This window comes from Mustela nivalis (assembly GCF_964662115.1).
Source record: "Mustela nivalis genome assembly, chromosome: 3".
Taxonomy (NCBI): Eukaryota; Metazoa; Chordata; class Mammalia; order Carnivora; family Mustelidae; genus Mustela; species Mustela nivalis.
Window position 1 is genome coordinate 84,688,295 of NC_139022.1, and position 19,391 is coordinate 84,707,685.

General features: G+C 39.2%; 2 protein-coding genes across 13 annotated transcripts in view; both read right to left on the reverse strand.

Annotated features, from left to right (window-relative positions):
* Window positions 1–19,391, reverse strand: part of MARVELD2 (MARVEL domain containing 2) — an 89,130-nt gene that overhangs the window by 32,253 nt on the left and 37,486 nt on the right. The window lies entirely within an intron of this gene.
* The window catches only part of RAD17 (RAD17 checkpoint clamp loader component), a 42,059-nt gene that overhangs the window by 7,243 nt on the left and 15,425 nt on the right, over window positions 1–19,391 (reverse strand). For 11 of the 12 annotated variants that reach the window (XM_082722958.1, XM_082722960.1, XM_082722955.1 and 8 more), the window contains 6 exons: window positions 15,210–15,321; window positions 12,198–12,383; window positions 10,003–10,088; window positions 9,734–9,880; window positions 8,979–9,128; window positions 6,877–6,997 (listed from right to left, as the gene is read on the reverse strand). In XM_082722958.1, coding sequence (XP_082579084.1) covers window positions 6,877–6,997; window positions 8,979–9,128; window positions 9,734–9,880; window positions 10,003–10,088; window positions 12,198–12,383; window positions 15,210–15,321 — 802 coding nt within the window. Of the gene's footprint in view, window positions 1–4,365; window positions 6,408–6,638; window positions 6,998–8,978; window positions 9,129–9,733; window positions 9,881–10,002; window positions 10,089–12,197; window positions 12,384–15,209; window positions 15,322–19,391 lie in introns of those variants that run through there. The other variant, XR_014309522.1, reaches the window with a different exon arrangement.

Below are 19,391 nucleotides of genomic sequence, written 5' to 3' on the forward strand. Positions count from 1 at the left end.
TCATGTATTATTAGCCCCATTATTAGCCCCATACAGGTCTGTGAATCGCCACGTTTACACACTTCACAGCACATACCCTCCCCCAATGTCCATAACCCAACCACCCTCTCCCCCACTCCCACCCCTGCCAGCAACCCTCAGTTTGTTTTGTGAGATTAAGAGTCTCTTATGGTTTGTCTCCCTCCCAATCCCATCTTGTTTCATTTTTTCCTTCCTTACCTCCCAAGCCCCTACATTGCTTCTCAAATTCCTCATATCAGGGAGTTCACATGATAACTGTCTTTCTTGGATTGACTTATTTCGCTCAGCATAATACCCACTAGTTCCATCCATGTCGCCACAAATGTTGATTCTTTTGATGGCTGCATAGTATTCCATTGTAGATATACCACATCTTCTTTATTCATTCATCTGTTGATGGACATCTAGGAGTTTGGCTATTGTGGACATTGCTGCTATAAACATCTGGGTGCATGTGCCCCTTCGGATCACTCCATTTGTATCTTTAAGGTAAATACCCAGTAGTGCAATTGCTGGGTCACAGGGTAGCTCTGTTTTCATCTTTTTTTTTTTTTTTTTTAAGATTTTATTTATTTGACAGAAAGAGATCACAAGCAGGCAGAGAGAGAGAGGGAAGCAGGCTCCCTGCTGAGCAGAGAGTCCGATGCGGGGCTCCATCCCAGGACCCTGATATCATGACCTGAGCCAAAGGCAGCGGCTTAACCCCCTAAGGCACCCAGGCACCCTATTTTCAACTTTTTGAGGAGCCTCCATGCTGTCTTCCAGAGTGGCTGCACCAGCTTGCATTCCCACCAACAATGAAGGAGGGTTCCCCTCTCTCCACACCCTCACCAGCATCTGTTGTTTCCTGATTTAGCAACTGATTTCTGTACATTGATTTTGTATCCTGCCACATTACTGAATTAGAGTTCTAGTAATTTGGGGGTGGAATCTTTTGGGTTTTCTACATAAAGTATCATGTCATCTGCAAAGAGAGAGAGTTTGACTTCTACTTTGCCAATCAGAGTACCTTTTCTCTTTGTTGTCTGATTGCTGTGGTTAGACTTCCAATACTACGTTGAACAAAAGTGGCAAGAGTGGACATCCTTGTTGTGTTCCTGATTTCAAGGGAAAGGCTCTCAGCTTTTCCCCATTGAGAATGATATTCGGGGTGGATTTTTCACAGATGGATTTTATGATATTGAGGAGTATTCCCTCTATCCCTATACTCCGAAGAGTTTTAATCAGGAAAGGATGCTGTATTTTTTCAAATATTTTTTTTTTGCATCAATTGAGAGGACCATACAGTTCTTCTCTCTCCTCTTATTAATGTGTTCTATCATATTGATTTGTGAATGTTGAACACCGTTGCACCCCAGGGATGAATCCCACTTGGTCGTGGTGGATAATCTTTTTAATGTACTATTGGATCCTATTAGCTAGGATCTTGTTGAAAATTTTGTCATCCATATTCATCAGGAATATTGGTCTGAAATTCTCCTTTTTGAAAGGGTCTTTGCCTGGTTTGGGGAGCAAGCAAGGTAATGCTGGACTCACAGAATGAGTCTGTAAGTTTTCCTTCTAATTTTTGAAACAGCTTCAGGAGAATAGGTTTTATTTCTTCTTTGGATATTTGGTAGAATTTACCAGTGAATCCATCAGGTCCTGGACTCTGGTTTTTGGGAGGTTTTTGATCACTGCTTTAATGTCATTACTGGTTATCCATTTCTTCCTTGGTAGTTTCTAGTTTTCCAGGAATGCATCCATTTCTTCTAGGTTGCTTAATTTATTCACATATAGTTGTTGATAATAATTTCTGATAGTTGTTTCTATTTCCTTGGTGTTAGACATGACTGTGCCCTTTCATTCATAATTTTATTAATTTGGATCCTTTCTCTTTTTTTTTTTGGATAAGTTTGGCAAGTGGTTTATTGATCTTATTCTTTCAAAGAAACCGCTTCCAGTTTCGTTGATGTGTTCTACTGTATTTCTGGTTTCTAATTTATTGATCTCTGCTCTAAACTTAATTATTTCCCTTCTAGTGCATGCATTGGGCTTAATTTGTTGTTGCTTCTCCAGTTCAAGGTGTAAACATAGTTTGTGTATTCTGGCTTTTTCTATTTTCTTGAGTGAGGCTTGGATGGTATGTATTTCCCCCTGAGGACCACCTTTGCTGTACCCCATTGGTTTTGGACTGATATGTTTTTGTTCTCACTGGTTTCCATGAATTGTTTAAGTTCTTCTTTGATTTCCTGGTTGACGCAAACATTTTTTCTTTTTAAAGATTTTATTTATTTATTTATTTGACAGAAAGAGAGAGAGAGAGAGATCACAAGTAGGCAGAGAAAGAAGGAAGCAGGCTCCCTGCTGAGCAGAGAGCCCGAGGTGGGGCTCAATCCCAGGACCCTGAGATCATGACCTGAGTGAAGACAGAGGCTTCTGAGCCACCCAGGTACCCTGACCCAAACATTCTTGAGCAGGATAGTCTTTAGCTTCCGAGTGTTTGAATTCCTTCCAAACTTTTTCTTCTGATTGAGTTTTGGTTTCAAAGCATTGTGGTATGTGACTATACATGGAATAATCTCAATCTTTGGTATTGGTTGAACCTGATTTGTGACCCATTATGTAATCTATTTTGGAGAAAGCTCCATGTCTGCTGAAGAATGAGCATTCTGTTGCTTTAGGGTGGAATGTTCTGTATTTATCTATGACGTCCATCTGGTCCACTGAGTCATTCAAAGCTCTTGTTTCTTTGCTGATTTTCTGCTAAGATGTGGAGTGTTGAGTCTCCTACTAGTAATGTATTATTATCAATATGTCTTTCTCTCTCTCTCTCTCTTTTTTTTTTTTCAGTATGTCTCTTTATTTTGGTTAACAGTTGGCTTATATAGTTGGCTGCTCCCACGCTAGGGGCATAGATATTTAAAATTGTTAGATCTTCTTGTTGGATAGATCTTTCAAGAATGATATAGTGTCCTTCTGTATCACTAACTACAGTCTTTAGCTTACTTTGTCTTATATGAGAATTGCTAGCCCAGCTTTCTTTTGAGGTCCATTAGCATAAAAGATGGTTTTCCATCCCTTCACTTTCAGTCTGAATGTATCTTTAGGTTCAAGTGAGTCCCTTATAGACAGCACATGGATGGGTCCTGTCTTTTTTTATCCAATCTATAGCCCTATGCAGTTTTATGGGAGCATTTAGGCTGTTCATGTTGAGAGTGATTATTCAAAGATATGATTTTGTCATCATCATGTTGCCTTTGAGGTCCTTGTTTCTATAGATTATCTGTGTAAATTTCTGTTCTATATCACTCTTGGGGTCTTTTATAGAACACCCCTTAATATTTCTTGCAGAGCCAGCTCAGTGGTCACATATTCTTCCAGTTTCTGCCCATCCTGGAAGCTCTTTATCTCCATCTATTCTTAATGACAGCCTTGCTGGAGAAGGTATTCTTGGTTGCATGTTCTTCTTATTTAGTACCCTGAATATGTCTTGCCAGCCCTTTCCGGCTTGCCAGGTCTGATGTTACTCTGATGTTCCTCCCTCTGTATGTAAGGAATCTCTTCCCCCAACTGTCCTTAAGATGGCTTCCTTGGTTCTAAGACTTGCTAGTTTTACTATTACATGCCAGGGTGCTGGTCTGTTCTCCTGGATTTGGGGAGGGGTCCTCTCTGCCTATAGGACACAAATGTTTTCATTTCCCAGATTAGGGAAGTTCTCAGCTACGATTTGCTCAAATATATCTTCTAGTCTTCTCTCTCTCTCCACCCCTCCCCTCAGGGATCCCAATAATTCTGACATTGGAACATTTCTGGCATCACTTATTTCTCTTTTCATGGATTTTAAGCCGTTTGTTCCAGGTCTCCTCCTGTTCTTTCTTTTCTAACCGTTTGTGTTCTAGATCACTAATTTGTTCTTCCACCTCATTTACCCTAGTTGTTATGAGTATCTGGATGAGGGGTGCCTGGCTGGCTCAGTGGGTTAAAGCCTCTGCCTTCAGCTCAGGTCGTGGTCTCAGGATCCTGGGATTGAGCCCCACATCAGGCTCTCTGCTCAGCAGGGAGCCTGCTCCCCCCCCACCTGCCCCTTTGCCTCCTTGTGATCTGTCAAATAAATAAAATCTTAAAAAAAAAAAAAAAAGGTAAAATCTTAAAAAAAAAAAAGAGAGAGAGAGAGAGAGAGAATCTAGATTAGGGGCGCCTGGGTGGCTCAGTAGGTTAAGCCTCTGCCTTCAGCTCAGGTCATGATCTCAGGGTCCTGGGATAGAGTCCCGCATCGGGCTCTCTGCTCAGCAGGGAGCCTGTTTCCCCCTCTTCCTCTGCCTGCCTCTCTGCCTACTTGTGATTTCTTTCTCTGTCAAATAAATAAATAAAATCTTAAAAAATAAAAAGAGTATCTAGATTAGACTGGATCTCATTGATAGCATTTTTAAGTTCTGCCAGATCAGCTCTCATTTGTGCCCTTAGAGAATATATGTTGCCATTAATGGTTTTCTCCATCCTAGCTACTGTCTGCATAAATGTTACCTTGAAGTCTATTTCTGACATCTTTTTTTATATCCATATCCATTAGTTCTGTAGCAGAGGTCACAGTCTGGGGGTTCCTCCCTTAGTCATTCTGTTGAGGGATGGCTGAGGGAATGCACAGAGTCCGAATTATTGATCACAACTCAAGCAAGATGCCCCTATTTTATAGAGACCTTAGAGTTGTCAGCCTCTTGTTCTCCCATCCTGTCTTCTGGGGAGGGACCTGCCTTGCTGTTACTCAGGCAATCGTTTTTGGGCAGAGTTGCCCTGCCCCTTGTTGGTGGGGGACAGACTGAGTGAAAACTGGTTTTTTGAGGCTTTTGTTCTCTGGTAGCTTTCCCCGGCATCTTTCTGCATTTCTTCCAACAGAGCAGAAGTGATCATATCTATAAACCTCTGTCTCAGAACAGAGAGAGCGCAGTCTGTTCTTCAGTGAACTTTCCAAGCGATAGTATCTCTGTTTTTGTCTGTGCTGCTAAAAACCACAGCATCCTGGGTTGTGTGCACCCCACAGAAGCACTCTCAGCCCTCACGTCCAGGTCCAGCCATGTCTCTGCCCTTTGTCTTTCTAAAACTGTCAGCAACCCCCAGTTCGCATTTGCGCCCCTGCAGCTTCAGGTTTCAGCTTGGGGGGCTGCCCTAAAGTTCTTCCTCCACCTCTATGGTATGCAAGTCTCTGTTTGGGCCCCAGCACGAGAGCCTTTTGCACTCCAGTGGTATAGGATCCCAGAGGCTCCCTCCCACTTCCATTTATCTTCCAATACCTGCCCATAAAATCATGGCTCCCTGCTTCATACCTCGAAACTAAACACTGGAGATATCTGTTTGTAGAGATCCAGATATATCCTCCTATGTCTCAGGCAGATTTTATAGGTATTCAGAGTGCTGTGGTAGATATCCAGCTTACTTACTTCAGGGGACTGGCTAAAATAGGATCCCCTATCCTCCACCATCTTTGCAACCTCCCCAAACACCTTATTTTTGACTGAATTTTATAAACCCTTCGACGTTTGTTAATCCAACATTGTGAGGGGTCTTGCATACTCACCTTATTAAAGATCCACTACAGAACAGAATTAGGATTTTTTTAAAAACAGCTTTTTGATATGGAAAACTGAGTTTGTGATCCCATAATCTGAATTTTTAATTAGTAGATAAATGAATCTCCAGATAATTCCAATGTAAGTAGTCTAAACCAGTACTAGATAATAAACCGGGAAAGGTGAGAATAAACTCTGTGGTGTTAGGCTAAAACAGAATGTATTGTCGTGAACTCATGGTTAACACACACATCATACACACACACATGCACACACACTTCCTAGCTTTGTTCCACTGAAACAGCCTAGACACAATGATATTCCAGTAGCAAGGACCATATCTAGTGTCCTGATCCTAAATTCTTTTTTTTTTAGGCTATATGCCCAATATGGAGATTGAACTCACAACCCCTAGATCAAGAGTCACATGCTCTATCAACAGAGCAAGCGAGGCAGCCCCAGATCCTAAATCTTAAATATCATTTCCACTATAAGGAACCAGGACTCCTGAAATTCCTAATTCCAGGACTAGGGCAGCGAAGTATAAAATGATCCTGGATTTTTTATATTTATAAAAGGGACATCAGAGAGGGCTTTCTCTTTGCTCTGCTTTCTGCCATGTGAGAATATAAGATGGCAGCCATCTACAAGGTAGGAATGAGGTCTTCACCAGACACTGGATCTGCCTGTATCTTGATTTTGGACTTCCCAACCTCTGGAGCGGATTTAGTACTTATTTATAAAATATGGATTGCTACCCATGATAAATGTCATATGCCAATTAAAGCATATGTCTAATGTTTGTATATGCACAGAATAAAGTCTACAAGAATTTGTAGACTTTTGGGCGCCTGGGTGGCTCAGTGGGTTGGGCTGCTGCCTTCGGCTCAGGTCATGATCTCAGGGTCCTGGGATCGAGTCCCGCGTCTGGCTCTCTGCTCAGCAGGGAGCCTGCTTCCTCCTCTCTCTCTCTCTCTCTCTGCCTGCCTCTCTGCCTGCTTGTGATCTCTCTCTGTCAAATAAATAAATAAAATCTTTAAAAAAAAAAAAAAAAAAAAAGAATTTGTAGACTTTTGTAGTCTTTGAAAAGCAATTACCTGTGGTTATAGAAGACTTTTAGCTTTTACTTTATATATATATCTGTATTGCTTTCTTCCTTTTTAAGTAAAAAGTACATATTAATTCTGGATCAAAAAATAAAGGGAAAAAAAAACTTAGCTCACTAGAATAAAGCAATGAGTTGACCTACAGAAAGTTATAAAGTTGTAAAATACTAATTCCTGGGATAAATAAAAACCCATGTTATTACCTGGATTTCTCATTGGAATGGTTAGCAAGGCAAGGTATGGCAACAGCTGAGTTTGGAGGCATAAAGCTGGTAAGCAGAAGTCAGAAAAAAGTGCTTTTGCTGTCAAGCAATTTTCCCGATACTGTATAGAAAAAAAAAGATGAAATGAAAAATAAAAAAATATGGAGATGTATTCCTAGACAAACTAAGTTTACTGTATCCCAAATTGTGTTTATATACCACATATTTTAAGAGTTTATGTAATTAGTTTTTATAACTGTTCTAATCTTACCTAATAAAGCATTTTACCTGTAAAACTATTTCCGAAAGGAATTTTGCTTAATTTATGTGAGGGTTTGTTTCTCAGTTAAAAAAAGTTATTTTCTTGGGGCGCCTGGGTGGCTCAGTGGGTTAAGCCGCTGCCTTCGGCTCAGGTCATGATCTCAGGGTCCTGGGATCGAGTCCCGCATCGGGCTCTCTGCTCAGCAGGGAGCCTGCTTCCTCCTCTCTCTCTCTGCCTGCGTCTCTGCCTACTTGTGATCTCTCTCTGTCAAATAAATAAATAAAATCTTTAAAAAAAAAAAAAAAAAGTTATTTTCTTTAGTTAACATGGGTACAATGCTAGGCTGAGGAGGAGAGAAGCACAATCTGCTTTCAAGAATCTTACAGTTTTACAGAGACAATCTGTATGGAACTATAAGGAAAATTAATATTCGTATTATAAAGAGCAAAGCAAATCAATAAGGGACATAAACTGGTTAAAAGTCATAAAAAATGTCTTAGGTAACGAATTGCAGGCTCATATTTAGCCATATGATTTACAAACTGGAAAACATCTTAGAGATGACGTAGTCCAAGGGCCACAAATTTGGATGCTGTAGGAGATAGGCAGGTATATAAAATCAGTGCAGTGAGACAGCTGGAGAAAGTAGTACCCACCACTCCCATCTTCAAGGGACAGATGCTACTTGGCTTGATCAGATTGCTACCATGTAAAAACATTGACCAGTGCTGCCTTACTCTGCATTCTTTTCAGGAGTTAGAGGAATTCTGAGCCAGAAATCTGTATATGAACTTTAATTATTATACTCATTTTTTAAAGATGAATATTCATGAAAAAAAATCTTTCTGTGTGGAGTATTCAAAGTGGGGGGGCCACCCATTTTTTATTGCTAATGAATCCTTTAAAGCTGTGGAAACTAGCGGCACCTGGGTGGCTCAGTGGGTTAAAGCCTCTGCCTTTGGCTCAGGTCATGATCCCAGGCTCCTGGAATTGAGCCCCGCAACAGGCTCTCTACTCAGCGGGGAACCTGCTTCCTCTTCTCTCTCTCTGCCTGACTCTCTGCCTACTTGTGATCTTTGTCTGTCAAATAAATAAATAAAATCTTAAAAAAAAAAAAAAAAAAAAGCTGTGGAAACTAAGTGCACACTAGGTAAAATAATCCGTCCAAATGGTTAGAGGCAAAGCAAAGATTTACCTTTTTTCCTTCTTCTTCTTCTTTTTTTTTTTTTAAAGTAATCTCTACACCCAATGTGGGGCTTGAACTCACAACCCTGAGATTAAGAGTCACACATTCTTCCAACTGAGCCAGCCAGGTGTCCCTATTTTTTTTTTTTTTAAAGATTTATTTATTTATTTACTTATTTGACAGACAGAGATCACAAGTAGGCAGAGAGGCAGGCAGAGAGAGAAGAGAGAGGAGGAAGCAGGCTGCCTGCTGAGCAGAGAGTCCGATGCGGGGCTCGATCCCAGGACCCTGAGATCATGACCTAAGCTGAAGGCAGAGGCTTTAACCCTCTGAGCCACTCAGGCTCTCCCCACCTATTTTTAATTAAAACTGAAAGATAATTATAATGATCCTGTGAATTCAATAATAATCAACTAAGAAATAAAATATGTACTTTTAAATTTTTAGTGTTTTTTTCCTTAAAAATAATGAGGCATTCAAGAAGAGCGTCCTTTTTATGTCTTACTACAATTCTAAGAAAATTGCAGGTTTTAGCAACTATTTCTTGCTTATAATAAAACACTTTTTAAAAACTTATAAAAAATAACTGCTTTACTGAAATATAATTCACATACTATAAAGTTTACCTATAAAAAATTAAAATTCTTTTTTTACCTTTTTATTTATAAGAAACCACTGGGGTTTGTGCAAGGGTCGAAAACTTGATCCTCCTCCTTGGCAATGAGCAAATCCTCGGGCTTTGTTGGAATGTATCACACCTCTTGTAGCTATGGATATACTATATTGATTGAGTAAAGACCGTGTCTAAAAAGGAGACAAAATGTAAAATAAAGAAAATAAGAGATTTACAATGCAATGCTACTACTGGTACTGCTGATGCCAAAAAAATACTAATCATATTTACTTAATGTATGTTCACTATTTTTTTTTAGTATTTATTGATTTATTTTAGAGAGAGAGAGAACATGCACATGTGTGATTCAGGGAGGGGCAGAGGGAAAGAATCTTCAGCAGACTCTCTGCTGAGTATGGGGAGGAGCCCCAAGTTCAGGGCTCGATCCCATGAACCATGAGATCACAACCTAAGCTGAAACCAAGAGTTTTATTACTGTTATTAAGAAGTTACATAAGGGGCCCCTAGGTAGCTCAGTCGGTTAAGCATCTTCCTTTGGCTCACATCATGATCCCAGAGTCCTGGGATCAAGTCCCGAGTTGGGTTTTCTGCTCAGCAGGAAGTCTGCTTCTCCTTCTGCCCCTCTCCCTAGCTTGTGCTCTCTCTCTCAAAAATAAATAAAATCTTTAAAAAAAAAAAAAAGTTACGTAAGAAGTCAAATAATGAGGGATAAAAGTAAACTTTCTAAATTGAGGAAATATTCATAAACAAAAACAGTTAAGTCAAATGGTCTTACATTCCAGTCACTGCTGAGGATATCTGCAAAACTCAGAAAATCACTGGCTCTGACAAGATCATCTACTTCCACGAAGAAATCTATGTAGTTTTGGTGAAGATATAAATTAAACAGCTCTCCTGGCATGTGTGACATTTCTACTACTTCCTATAAAAAGAAGCATACACACATAATTTAGGTAAAATGCAGTGGTTAAACGTACATATGCATAAATGTGAATAATATATATCCTATAAAAAGTACTACATATTATTAAAGACTTTATTTACCTCAGGTTGAACAAGTAAGGTATCCCGCTCATACTCTGATAAATGCGAAGGCAACCGAGGAGAATCTACTTCTGCTAAAGATGCTCCTATAAAAAAATTCCTGGAATTATTAAAAATAGCACCACCTACAGTTCCATAGAACCACTCATTCCAAGGTTCTTTCAACACTTTAGACACATAATACCAAACACATTAAGCAAGATGTTAAAAATAAAAAAACTAAGAAAACTGGAAGCTTATGTGAGTTGCCTCACTATTACAGTGCGTTGCTGTTGTATATACATTAAGTTGTCTTACATCATCACTATTCTTAAGAACTCAAATTAGAATTCTGGTACCTGGATTATGGCTTTTCTAGAAATAAAATACTCCAATTGTCAAAGCACTCTGCAGCATTTCACCTTTTCAGTTCTGCATTGCTTTCTTCTTTTGTTTTAAAGTTTTTTTTCCTTTTTTTAATGTATTTGACAGACAGAGGTCACAAGTAGGTAGAGAGGCAGGCAGAGAGAGAGGAGGAAGCAGGCACCCCGCTGAGCAGAGAGCCCTATGTGGGGCTTGATCCGAGGACCTAGAATCATGACCCAAGCCGAAAGCAGAGGCTTTAACCCACTGAGCCACCCAGGTGCCCCTTGTTTTAAAGATTTTATTTATTTATTTGACAGAGAGAGAGAGACAGACAGTGCGAGAGGGAACACAAGCAGGGGGAATCAGAGAGGGAAAAGCAGGCTTCCTGCCGAGCAGGGAGCCCAAAGCGGGTCTTGATACCAGCACAGTGGGATCATGACCTGAGCTGAAGACAGATGCTTAATGACTGAGCCACCCAGGCATCCCATGCTTTCTTCTTTTAATTCTCATTCTCAATATAAAGATCTTTACTGTTCTCTTTACTGTGTAGGATGAAGCTGCTTTCTGCATGAGAGAACAGAAACCCTGTTCCCTGATTCAAGAAGTTATAAATGAATGTTGAGAAGGAAAACAAAAGGTAGAAGGAAAACAATCAGTGGGAAGAGACTCAGATTCAGAGGTAAGAGATCTAAGGACAGAAGTGTGTCTTCACTTCTATCTAAGTGTGCCTGTTTCATTTTGTTTGGGTGGCATGAAGGCTTCCATTTAGAAATCCCTAATTTTCAACTATCTGGAAAGAAGAGACTGAGAGATATTAGTCTAAAATAAGAAGGATGCCAGGACTGAGAAGCAGTAATAGACAACAGAAGACAAAGAAGCAAGGAAGATAAGAAGATGGAAAACAGGTATGGGAGGCACTCAAGAGTTTTACAGGAAGATTAAAAACAGTTGTTTAAAACAGCTGGGTTTTTAGCAACCAAAAATTAGTTTCAGATAGTAAGAGGTGTGATAAGCATGAAGCTTCAATGAATGTCTGTTCAGATACTATTTATGACCCACTGAAGCAGGTATTTTACAAGAGGTTTGAAAAACTGAGAGGAAATTGAGAACTTTTCTCAATGGTCCATTATGATTATTTACTTTGTGCTTTAACAGATAAAACAGTTCCAAACTATGGGAACAGTTTCCTTCAAAATTTTTAAGAACTGTTTCAATCTATATAAAGGCATGTCAGATCCTGCCCCCCACCCCCAATCCTAATTCTCTTCCTTCAGGATCAGCACACTAAAAACTGATATTTTCTACATGAAAAACAGAAGTCTGGGGTTTTATTGAAGGGAAAACCAATCTGGGAACTTAGAGATCAGTGATCCGCGTGTAGGGACTGAAGGGAAGCAGGCATTAAAAAAGGAAAAGGGAAATAGAACAACAATGGTTGGGAGAGAGAGCAGGTAGTGAAGAAAAATATTAAGGAGATCCAAAGAAGCCTGAAGCTACCTGGCAACTTGCCTAGGATTCTGGTGTCCAGAGTTTAGGCCCAAGAGGGCTTTGGGCTATCAACACCTGCCACTAAAATTCTAGAGAAACTGGTGTCTTACCTGCAGCAAACTATACTTTTAAAGATTTACAGACATGGATATTTGGTCTATAGTAGTTTTTACATTTAGTCCTACCCAGTCTAAACACACTCTATCTGAATACACTTACCTGCTATGTCTCAGGCTTTGCTGAACAGAATCAGACCTACCCCTAACTGCCAAATACATCACATTTTCAACTCGTATTTAATTTTAGTTGTAAGACTAATGTCTAACAGATTTAAAAAAAAAAAAAAAGTAAGGCTTTCTTACTTTTACAATATAGTATTTTCCCCAGAGCTCTGAAGAGAAAAAGAGAAATATCTTTGCCACCAATAGCTTGGACCTCTTGGTTTTCAAAAACCCTATCAGTTTTTTTCCTTTGTTTTGATTTTGACAGTGCAGCAGATGATTTTATTGAAGACAATCCTTTCTTCCTTGGCCATAAACGGTCTTCTCCTAAATAATACAATATTGAAAATAAAATTAAAATATGAAAAATAAGACTGACAACATTTTATATGGTTACACTAGTCAAATTAAAATATATTTTTTCTAATAAAGTGTAATTATAAAATATATGAATTGAGTAACAGTCGTCTTTGGGTTGCTACACTATGAAAATGGAATAAAACATCACCTGAAAGTACCTCATGACACAGATTTTAAATTTTATGCATAGAAATGACACATTCTCTAATATAGGCCTATCATTTTGATTTCTTATGGCACTGCTTGTGCAATGTACTGTTCTTGATGCATGATAGATATTAGTCAATTAAATCCTGAAAATAACTTGATTAGGGGAGAACTCTTACTATACACATTAAAGATAGAAGATATAAAGGGATTAAGTAACTGCCTCAAGGGCATCAGCTTCTAAGTGATATGAATCCAGACAACAGTTCTGTAGTGCATGTTCAACAACTATTCTGTATTACCCTCCTACCGATTTGGGTACTCTTCAATTTATGAATATGCCAGTGTTGAAATTTCAGTGGTCAATCTACTGTTCAAAACTCAGAATGCATCCCTTAAGAAAAGTAGCCTGGAAGAGCAGAAAAAACTAGGATCTGGGTTTGATTCTTATTACTGTCTATCTCATTAAGCTGGTCAAGAATTAAAGGAATCAATATATGATTGCTAATACGGTTCCTAACCCACTCAAAAAATATTATTTTCTTCCTTTTAACATTTCTGAGCTAAGAGTAATAATGTTGTAAGTGACAGGATAGCAAACTGGCCTACTTCAGCCTTCCCAACCCAAAGTTCCAGTAGTGAACCTAAGCACCGCTTACATTTATTTTTCTATTTATTTTATTTTTCTCCTTAATATTTCTACAGGAATATACAGAATTCTGATTTCAGTTGTATTAAGCTGCCTATTTAGTTTTCTCTACAGTTATTTTGAAAAACAAAGATATAAACTAAACAAACAGATTATTCTTGTAGGTAAACACTAGGATTTCAGGTGGGTTCTGAGAACTCCAAAGATGGCTTTTAATTTTTCAAGGTGAATTCCTCAATGTGAAACATCAAACAGGGTGCTTGTTAAATGTTTTCTGACAAGGACCATGTACAAGAAACCATGTGCTATCTCTCTATATCCATATACATTTTTAAAGATTTATTTATTTGAGAGAGAGTGCATGTGGGCACACGAGAAGGGAGAGGCGCAGAGGGAAAAAACCTTTAAGCCGACTCCCTGCTGAGCACTAAGCCCCACAGGGAGCTCCATCCATGACCCAGGAGAACATAACCTGACCCAAAACCAGGAATTAGTCGCTCAACCTACTGAGCCAACCAGGCACCACTTTCCCTTCCCACTTTTTTTTTTTAAGTAGGCTCCATGCCCAACATGAAGCCCAACACAAGGGCCTAAATTCAGGACCCTGAATTAAGACCTCAGCTGAGATCAAGAGTCAGATGCTTAACCAACTGAGCCACAATGGCACCCCTGTGCTACCTCTTTTAATATAGCATGACACTGTATCTTCCTTACAATAAAGATAAATCAATTTATTAACTGTACCATATATAAATTAAAAATAGGGTACCTGGGTGGCTCAATTCGTTAAACATCTGGCTTTGGCTCAGGTCATGATCCCAGAGTCCTGGGATCAAGTCCTGAATCAGGTTCCCTGCTCAGCAGGGGAGCCTGCTTCTCCCTTTCCCTTGGCCTGCAGCTTCCCCTGCTTGAGTACTCTCTCTGTGTCAAATAAATAAAAAACTTTGGGGTGCTTGGGTGGCTCAGTGGGTTAAGCCTCTGACTTCAAGCTCAGGTCATGATCTCAGGGTCCTGGGATCAAGCCCCACACTGGGCTCTCTGCTCAGCAGGGAGCCTGCTTCTCCCTCTCTCTCTCTGCCTCTCTGCCTACTTGTGATCTCTCTCTGTTAAATAAATAAATAAAAATCTTTAAATAAATACAAATCTTAAAAAAATTAAAAGTAAATACAAAGGTAAACCTATGTAAGCACAATACTATATATTTCTTAAATATTTTTTTAATATACTTTTTAAAGATCTTATTTATTTATTTGAGAGAGAATGAGTGAGAGAGAGCATGAAAGAGGAGGAGGTCAGAGGGAGAAACAGACTCCCCAAGGAGCTGGGAGCCTGATGCGGGACTCGATCCTGGAAGTCCAGGATCATGACCTGAGCCAAAGGCAGTTGTTCAACCAACTGAGCCACGCAGGCGCCCAAAGATTTATTTTGGAGAGAGCACACCCACGTGCACTCAGGGGGGAGAGGGAGAGAGAAAACTTCGACCAGGCTCCATGCCCAGCATGGAGCTCCAGGTGGGACTTGATCTCACAACCCTGAGATCATGACCTGGGCTGAAATCAAGAGTCGGACACTTAACTAACTGAGCCATGCAGGTGCCCCTCAGCACAATGCTATTAAAATTCACTAACAGCTGATCATTTATTGACTCCTTAATATATATTAAGCACTGGAATAAACACTCTACAAGTGTTAACTCACTTTTCACACAACTCTGTAAGAGAAGTTCTCATATAAAAGGTGAGAATATGCAAGCACAAAAATAACTGTCATTTGCAAGATTCTTCACCAGTAAATGGCAGAGCCAGAATTTTCATCCAGGAAGTCTCATCCAAATTAACTTTAAAAAGTCAAGTAGCAATAAATAAATTAATTAACTTAAAACTATAGATGGAGATATATATCAATTATAAGTTAAAATATGTTTAGTTTGATTTCGATTCATGAACTGAAGTCAGTCACCCAAAAAGTGCAGTAAGAAATTTATCTTTCACAGTTACCTTTTGAAGAAGAAAACTGGAGGCTGTTTATTGCACTTCGGATATCACCAGAACACCCTTGACAGAGCAACTCTAGAGAACGTCTATCAGGGACAGTAATATTTCCTCCATTCTAAAATGAAAAAAATTGAAGTTTAAAAAACTAGTTTCTAAAACCAAAAAAACAGCTCTCCCGTTTCTAAATGAAAAATAAATTAGAATCTTTTAAAGTTAGATGCTAAAAAGCTTCCATGTTAAATGCCAGTCTGCTCAGGAAAGCCAATGACTTATCATACCTTAAGGTAAATTCTCAAGAGTATAAAATACTTTCACTTGTTTACTTGGACTAGATTATATTTCGAAGTTCTCTTACTATAAACACATGTATATATAAATATATACATATATATACACACACACATATATACATACATATAAACATCACTCCCTTGTCAGTTCAAGTATAAGACCAGAAAAATTTATCTATCCCTCTCCACCTTAAGAAACTCTTAATTGTTTCCTGACAACGTGATTTAAATTGATTCCAGGTCATGATCTCAGGGGCCTGGGATTGAGCCCTACAGTGGCTCCATGCTCAGTGGGGAGTCTGCCTGAGATTCTCTCCCTCTGCCTGTCCCCCTGCTTGTGAATACACATACATGTTCTCTAATAAATAAATCTTTAATTAAATTTTATTTTTAAGATTTTTATTTACTTATTTGACAGACAGAGATCACAAGCAGGCAGAGAGGCAGGCAGAGAGAGAGAGGATGAAGCAGGCTCCCTGCTGAGCAGAGAGCCCGATGCGGGGCTCGATCCCAGGACTGTGGGATCATGACCTGAGCCGAAGGCAGAGGTTTCAACCCACTGAGCCACCCAGGCGCCCCTCTAATAAATAAATCTTTAAAAAAGATATATATTTCTGTGGAAGGAAAAGTGCCTCCAAAGTCTCTAACAATTACTAATTTATTTTTTTCTACCAACAGTTATGTGAGAGTGCCAATTTTTTATCTGTGGCAGCCCTGTTTATTGATCTCTTAAAATTTCTACAAACTGATATGTGAAAAATGGTGTCTGGTTTAAATATTAATTTCTTTGATTACCAGTAGGGCGACATACCTCTCATGTTTACTGGCCATTTGTGTATTGGCTTCTCTGTTCTTGGAATTTTCACTGATTTATTTATTTTTTTTAAAGCTTTATTTTTTCCAAGAGAGAGGGAGAGCACACTAGAGAAAGCACAAGTGGAATGAGGGGGCACAGGGAGAAGCAGACTCCCTGCTGAGCAGGGATTCCCAATGTGGAGCTCGGTCCTGAGACTTCAGGATCATGAACTGAGCCAAAGGCAGATGCTTAACTGACCGATTCATCCAGGCACTCCTGTCCTTAGCCTTTTTAGGTAGGCACATTTTTACATATTCATATATTAATACTTTATCTGTTACATAAATTGCAAATATTTTCTTCCACTCTCATGCTTATCTTTTACCTTAGCTTACCAGGCCTTCTATCATTCCCTGAGCTTTTCATTTTTCTGAAGTAAATCCAATCCAATGTTTTTAGGGCTTTTGTTTCTTTTTTAGGAAAACTATCCCTCAAACCAAAGTCAGTACTTTTTCTTAATACTATTCTCATTTTGAGGGTGCCTGGGTGGCTCAGTGGGTTAAGCATCTGCCCTTTACTCAGATCATGATCTGACTGATCAGATCATCATCATGATTTCCAGGTCCTGGGATCAAACACCAAGTGTGAGAGTGCCAATTTTTGGGTCATGATCCCAGGGTCCAGGGATCGAGCCCCGCATCGGGCTCTCTGCTCAGCGGGGAGCCTGCTTCCTTTCCTCTCTCTCTGCCTCTCTGCCTCCCTGTGGTTTCTGTCTGTCTGCTTAGCAGGGAGTCTGCTTCTCCCTCTCTCCTGCTCTGTCCCTCCCTACTGCTCATTTTCTCTCTCAAATAAATAAAATCTTTAAAAAAATACTATTGTCATTTTTTTTCGCATTCACATCTTTCATTTACTCAGAAATCTTATTTTGATTACCAGTAGGTAATCAAATTTATTTTACAGAGAGCACATGTGTGAGTGGGAGAGGGAGCAGAGGGAAAGATTCTCAAGCAGACTCCCCATTGAATGCATAGACCAAGGCAGGGATCATGTCAGGACCCCGAGATTGTGACCTGAGCCAAAATCAAGACTCAGAGGCTGAACTGACTGAGCCACTTAGGTGCCCCTACCTAGAAATTATTTTTGTGCAGAGTATAAAGATGCAACCTTATGTTTCCCACATGGATATCCCTTATGTTTTCCACATGGATATCCAATTGTGTTAATATCACTTTTTAATTATAATAGTTTCCTCTCTCCCCACTCTAAAATGCTACTTCCATTATACAGAAAATTGTCATTTACACATACTGATATATTTCTGTGCTGTCTTCTAACTGAATCCTTCCTTTTGTCTGTCAACAGTACACAGCTGTAAAATTTACAGTTTTACATTATGTTCCAAGACCTAGATAGCAAGTCTGTCTTCACTATTCTTTTACCAAAATTTTCCTGCTCATGTTTGTGAATTTCTCTTCCAGATTACTTTCACTTTTATTCTGAATACATTTTATTTATTTATTTATTTATTTATTTATTTATTTTAAAAAAGATTTTATTTATTTTGACAGACAGAAATCACAGGGAGGCAGAGAGACAGAGAGAGAGGAAAGGAAGCAGGCTCCCCGCTGAGCAGAGAGCCCGATGCGGGGCTCGATCCCTGGACCCTGGGATCATGACCCAAGCCGAAGGCAGAGGCTTTAAATCACTGAGCCACCCAGGTGCCCCTACATTTATTTTATTTAAAATTGTTTCAAGAGTATTTGTTTTTGAAAACTCCTCTCTCTCTCTCTGCCTGCCTCTCTGCCTACTTGTGATTTCTCTCTGTCAAATAAATAAATATAATCTTTGAAAACTTCTAGTGTGGACTACTTGCCAAAAAGGAAATGTAATTTGGTTTTGTTTTTTTTTTTAAAGATTTCATCCATTTATTTGAGAGAGTGTGAGAGAGAGAACATGACTGGGCAGGAGGGGCAGATGGAGAGGGAGAAGCAGACTCCCCACTGATCAAGAAGCCTGACCCAGAGCTCGATCCCAGGACCCTGAGATCATGACCTGAGCTGAAAGCAGACATTTAACTGACTGAGCCATGCAGGCACCCCAGGAAATGTAATTTGAAATCATGATCCTTTGTAGCTGAAGGAAATACCATAGATGTTAATCACTTTGAACACAGAAATGTGACTGAAATGTATGATCACACTTTACATACATAACAGTATCAACAAAAAGACTAAAGATCTTTTTTTCCTTGTAAAAACAGAAAAAACATCTATTTAAACTAAAAACAAAACACAACGACAACAACAAAAAACCCCCAAACCTAAGATATTCACCATTCTTTTAAGTAAATCACTTAAGATGTCAATAGTCTTGGGACGCCTGGGTGGTTCAGTCAGTTAAACTGCTGCCTTTGACTCAGGTCATGATCCCAGGATCCTGAGATTGAGTCCCGTATGGGGCTGCTTGCTCGGCAGGGATCCTGCTTCTCTCTGCCTCTGTCTGCCTCTCTGCCTGCTTGTGTGCACTCTCTCTCTGACAAATAAATAAAATAAATCTTAAAAAAAAGAGAGAGAGAGATGTCAACAGTCTTTCTTAATATAATTAACTGAGCTACAGAATGCCAGACATTAAAATGATCTTTTGATTTTCTTCTACCATCATTATCATTGTTAAGACGCCAGATAGTATCTTAACATTTCATTTTATAAAAGTATGAAAGACTTGAATAGTGTGCTAGTTGCTGCCCCTGTGATGTAACAGTGTAAACAATAATATCAAAACTACACCAGTTTTAGGGGCATGTGGCTGGCTCAGTCAGTAGCGCATATAACTATTTTGATCTTGGGGTTGTAAGTTCAAGCCCCATGGTGGGTGTAGAGGTTACTTAAAAATTTTTAAAATCTTAAAATAAAAAAAAAAGGTATACTAGTTTTAACATTCTTGCAGATCCACTATTTAAGGTACAGCATGTTAATTACGTAACAAAAAAGTCATGGAATCTCTTTTCACTATTCCAACACAAATTGCTAAAGTGAATGTCATTTGCAATCTAATGACTTAGTCTTTTTTTTTTTTTAAGATTTTACCCATTTATCTGAC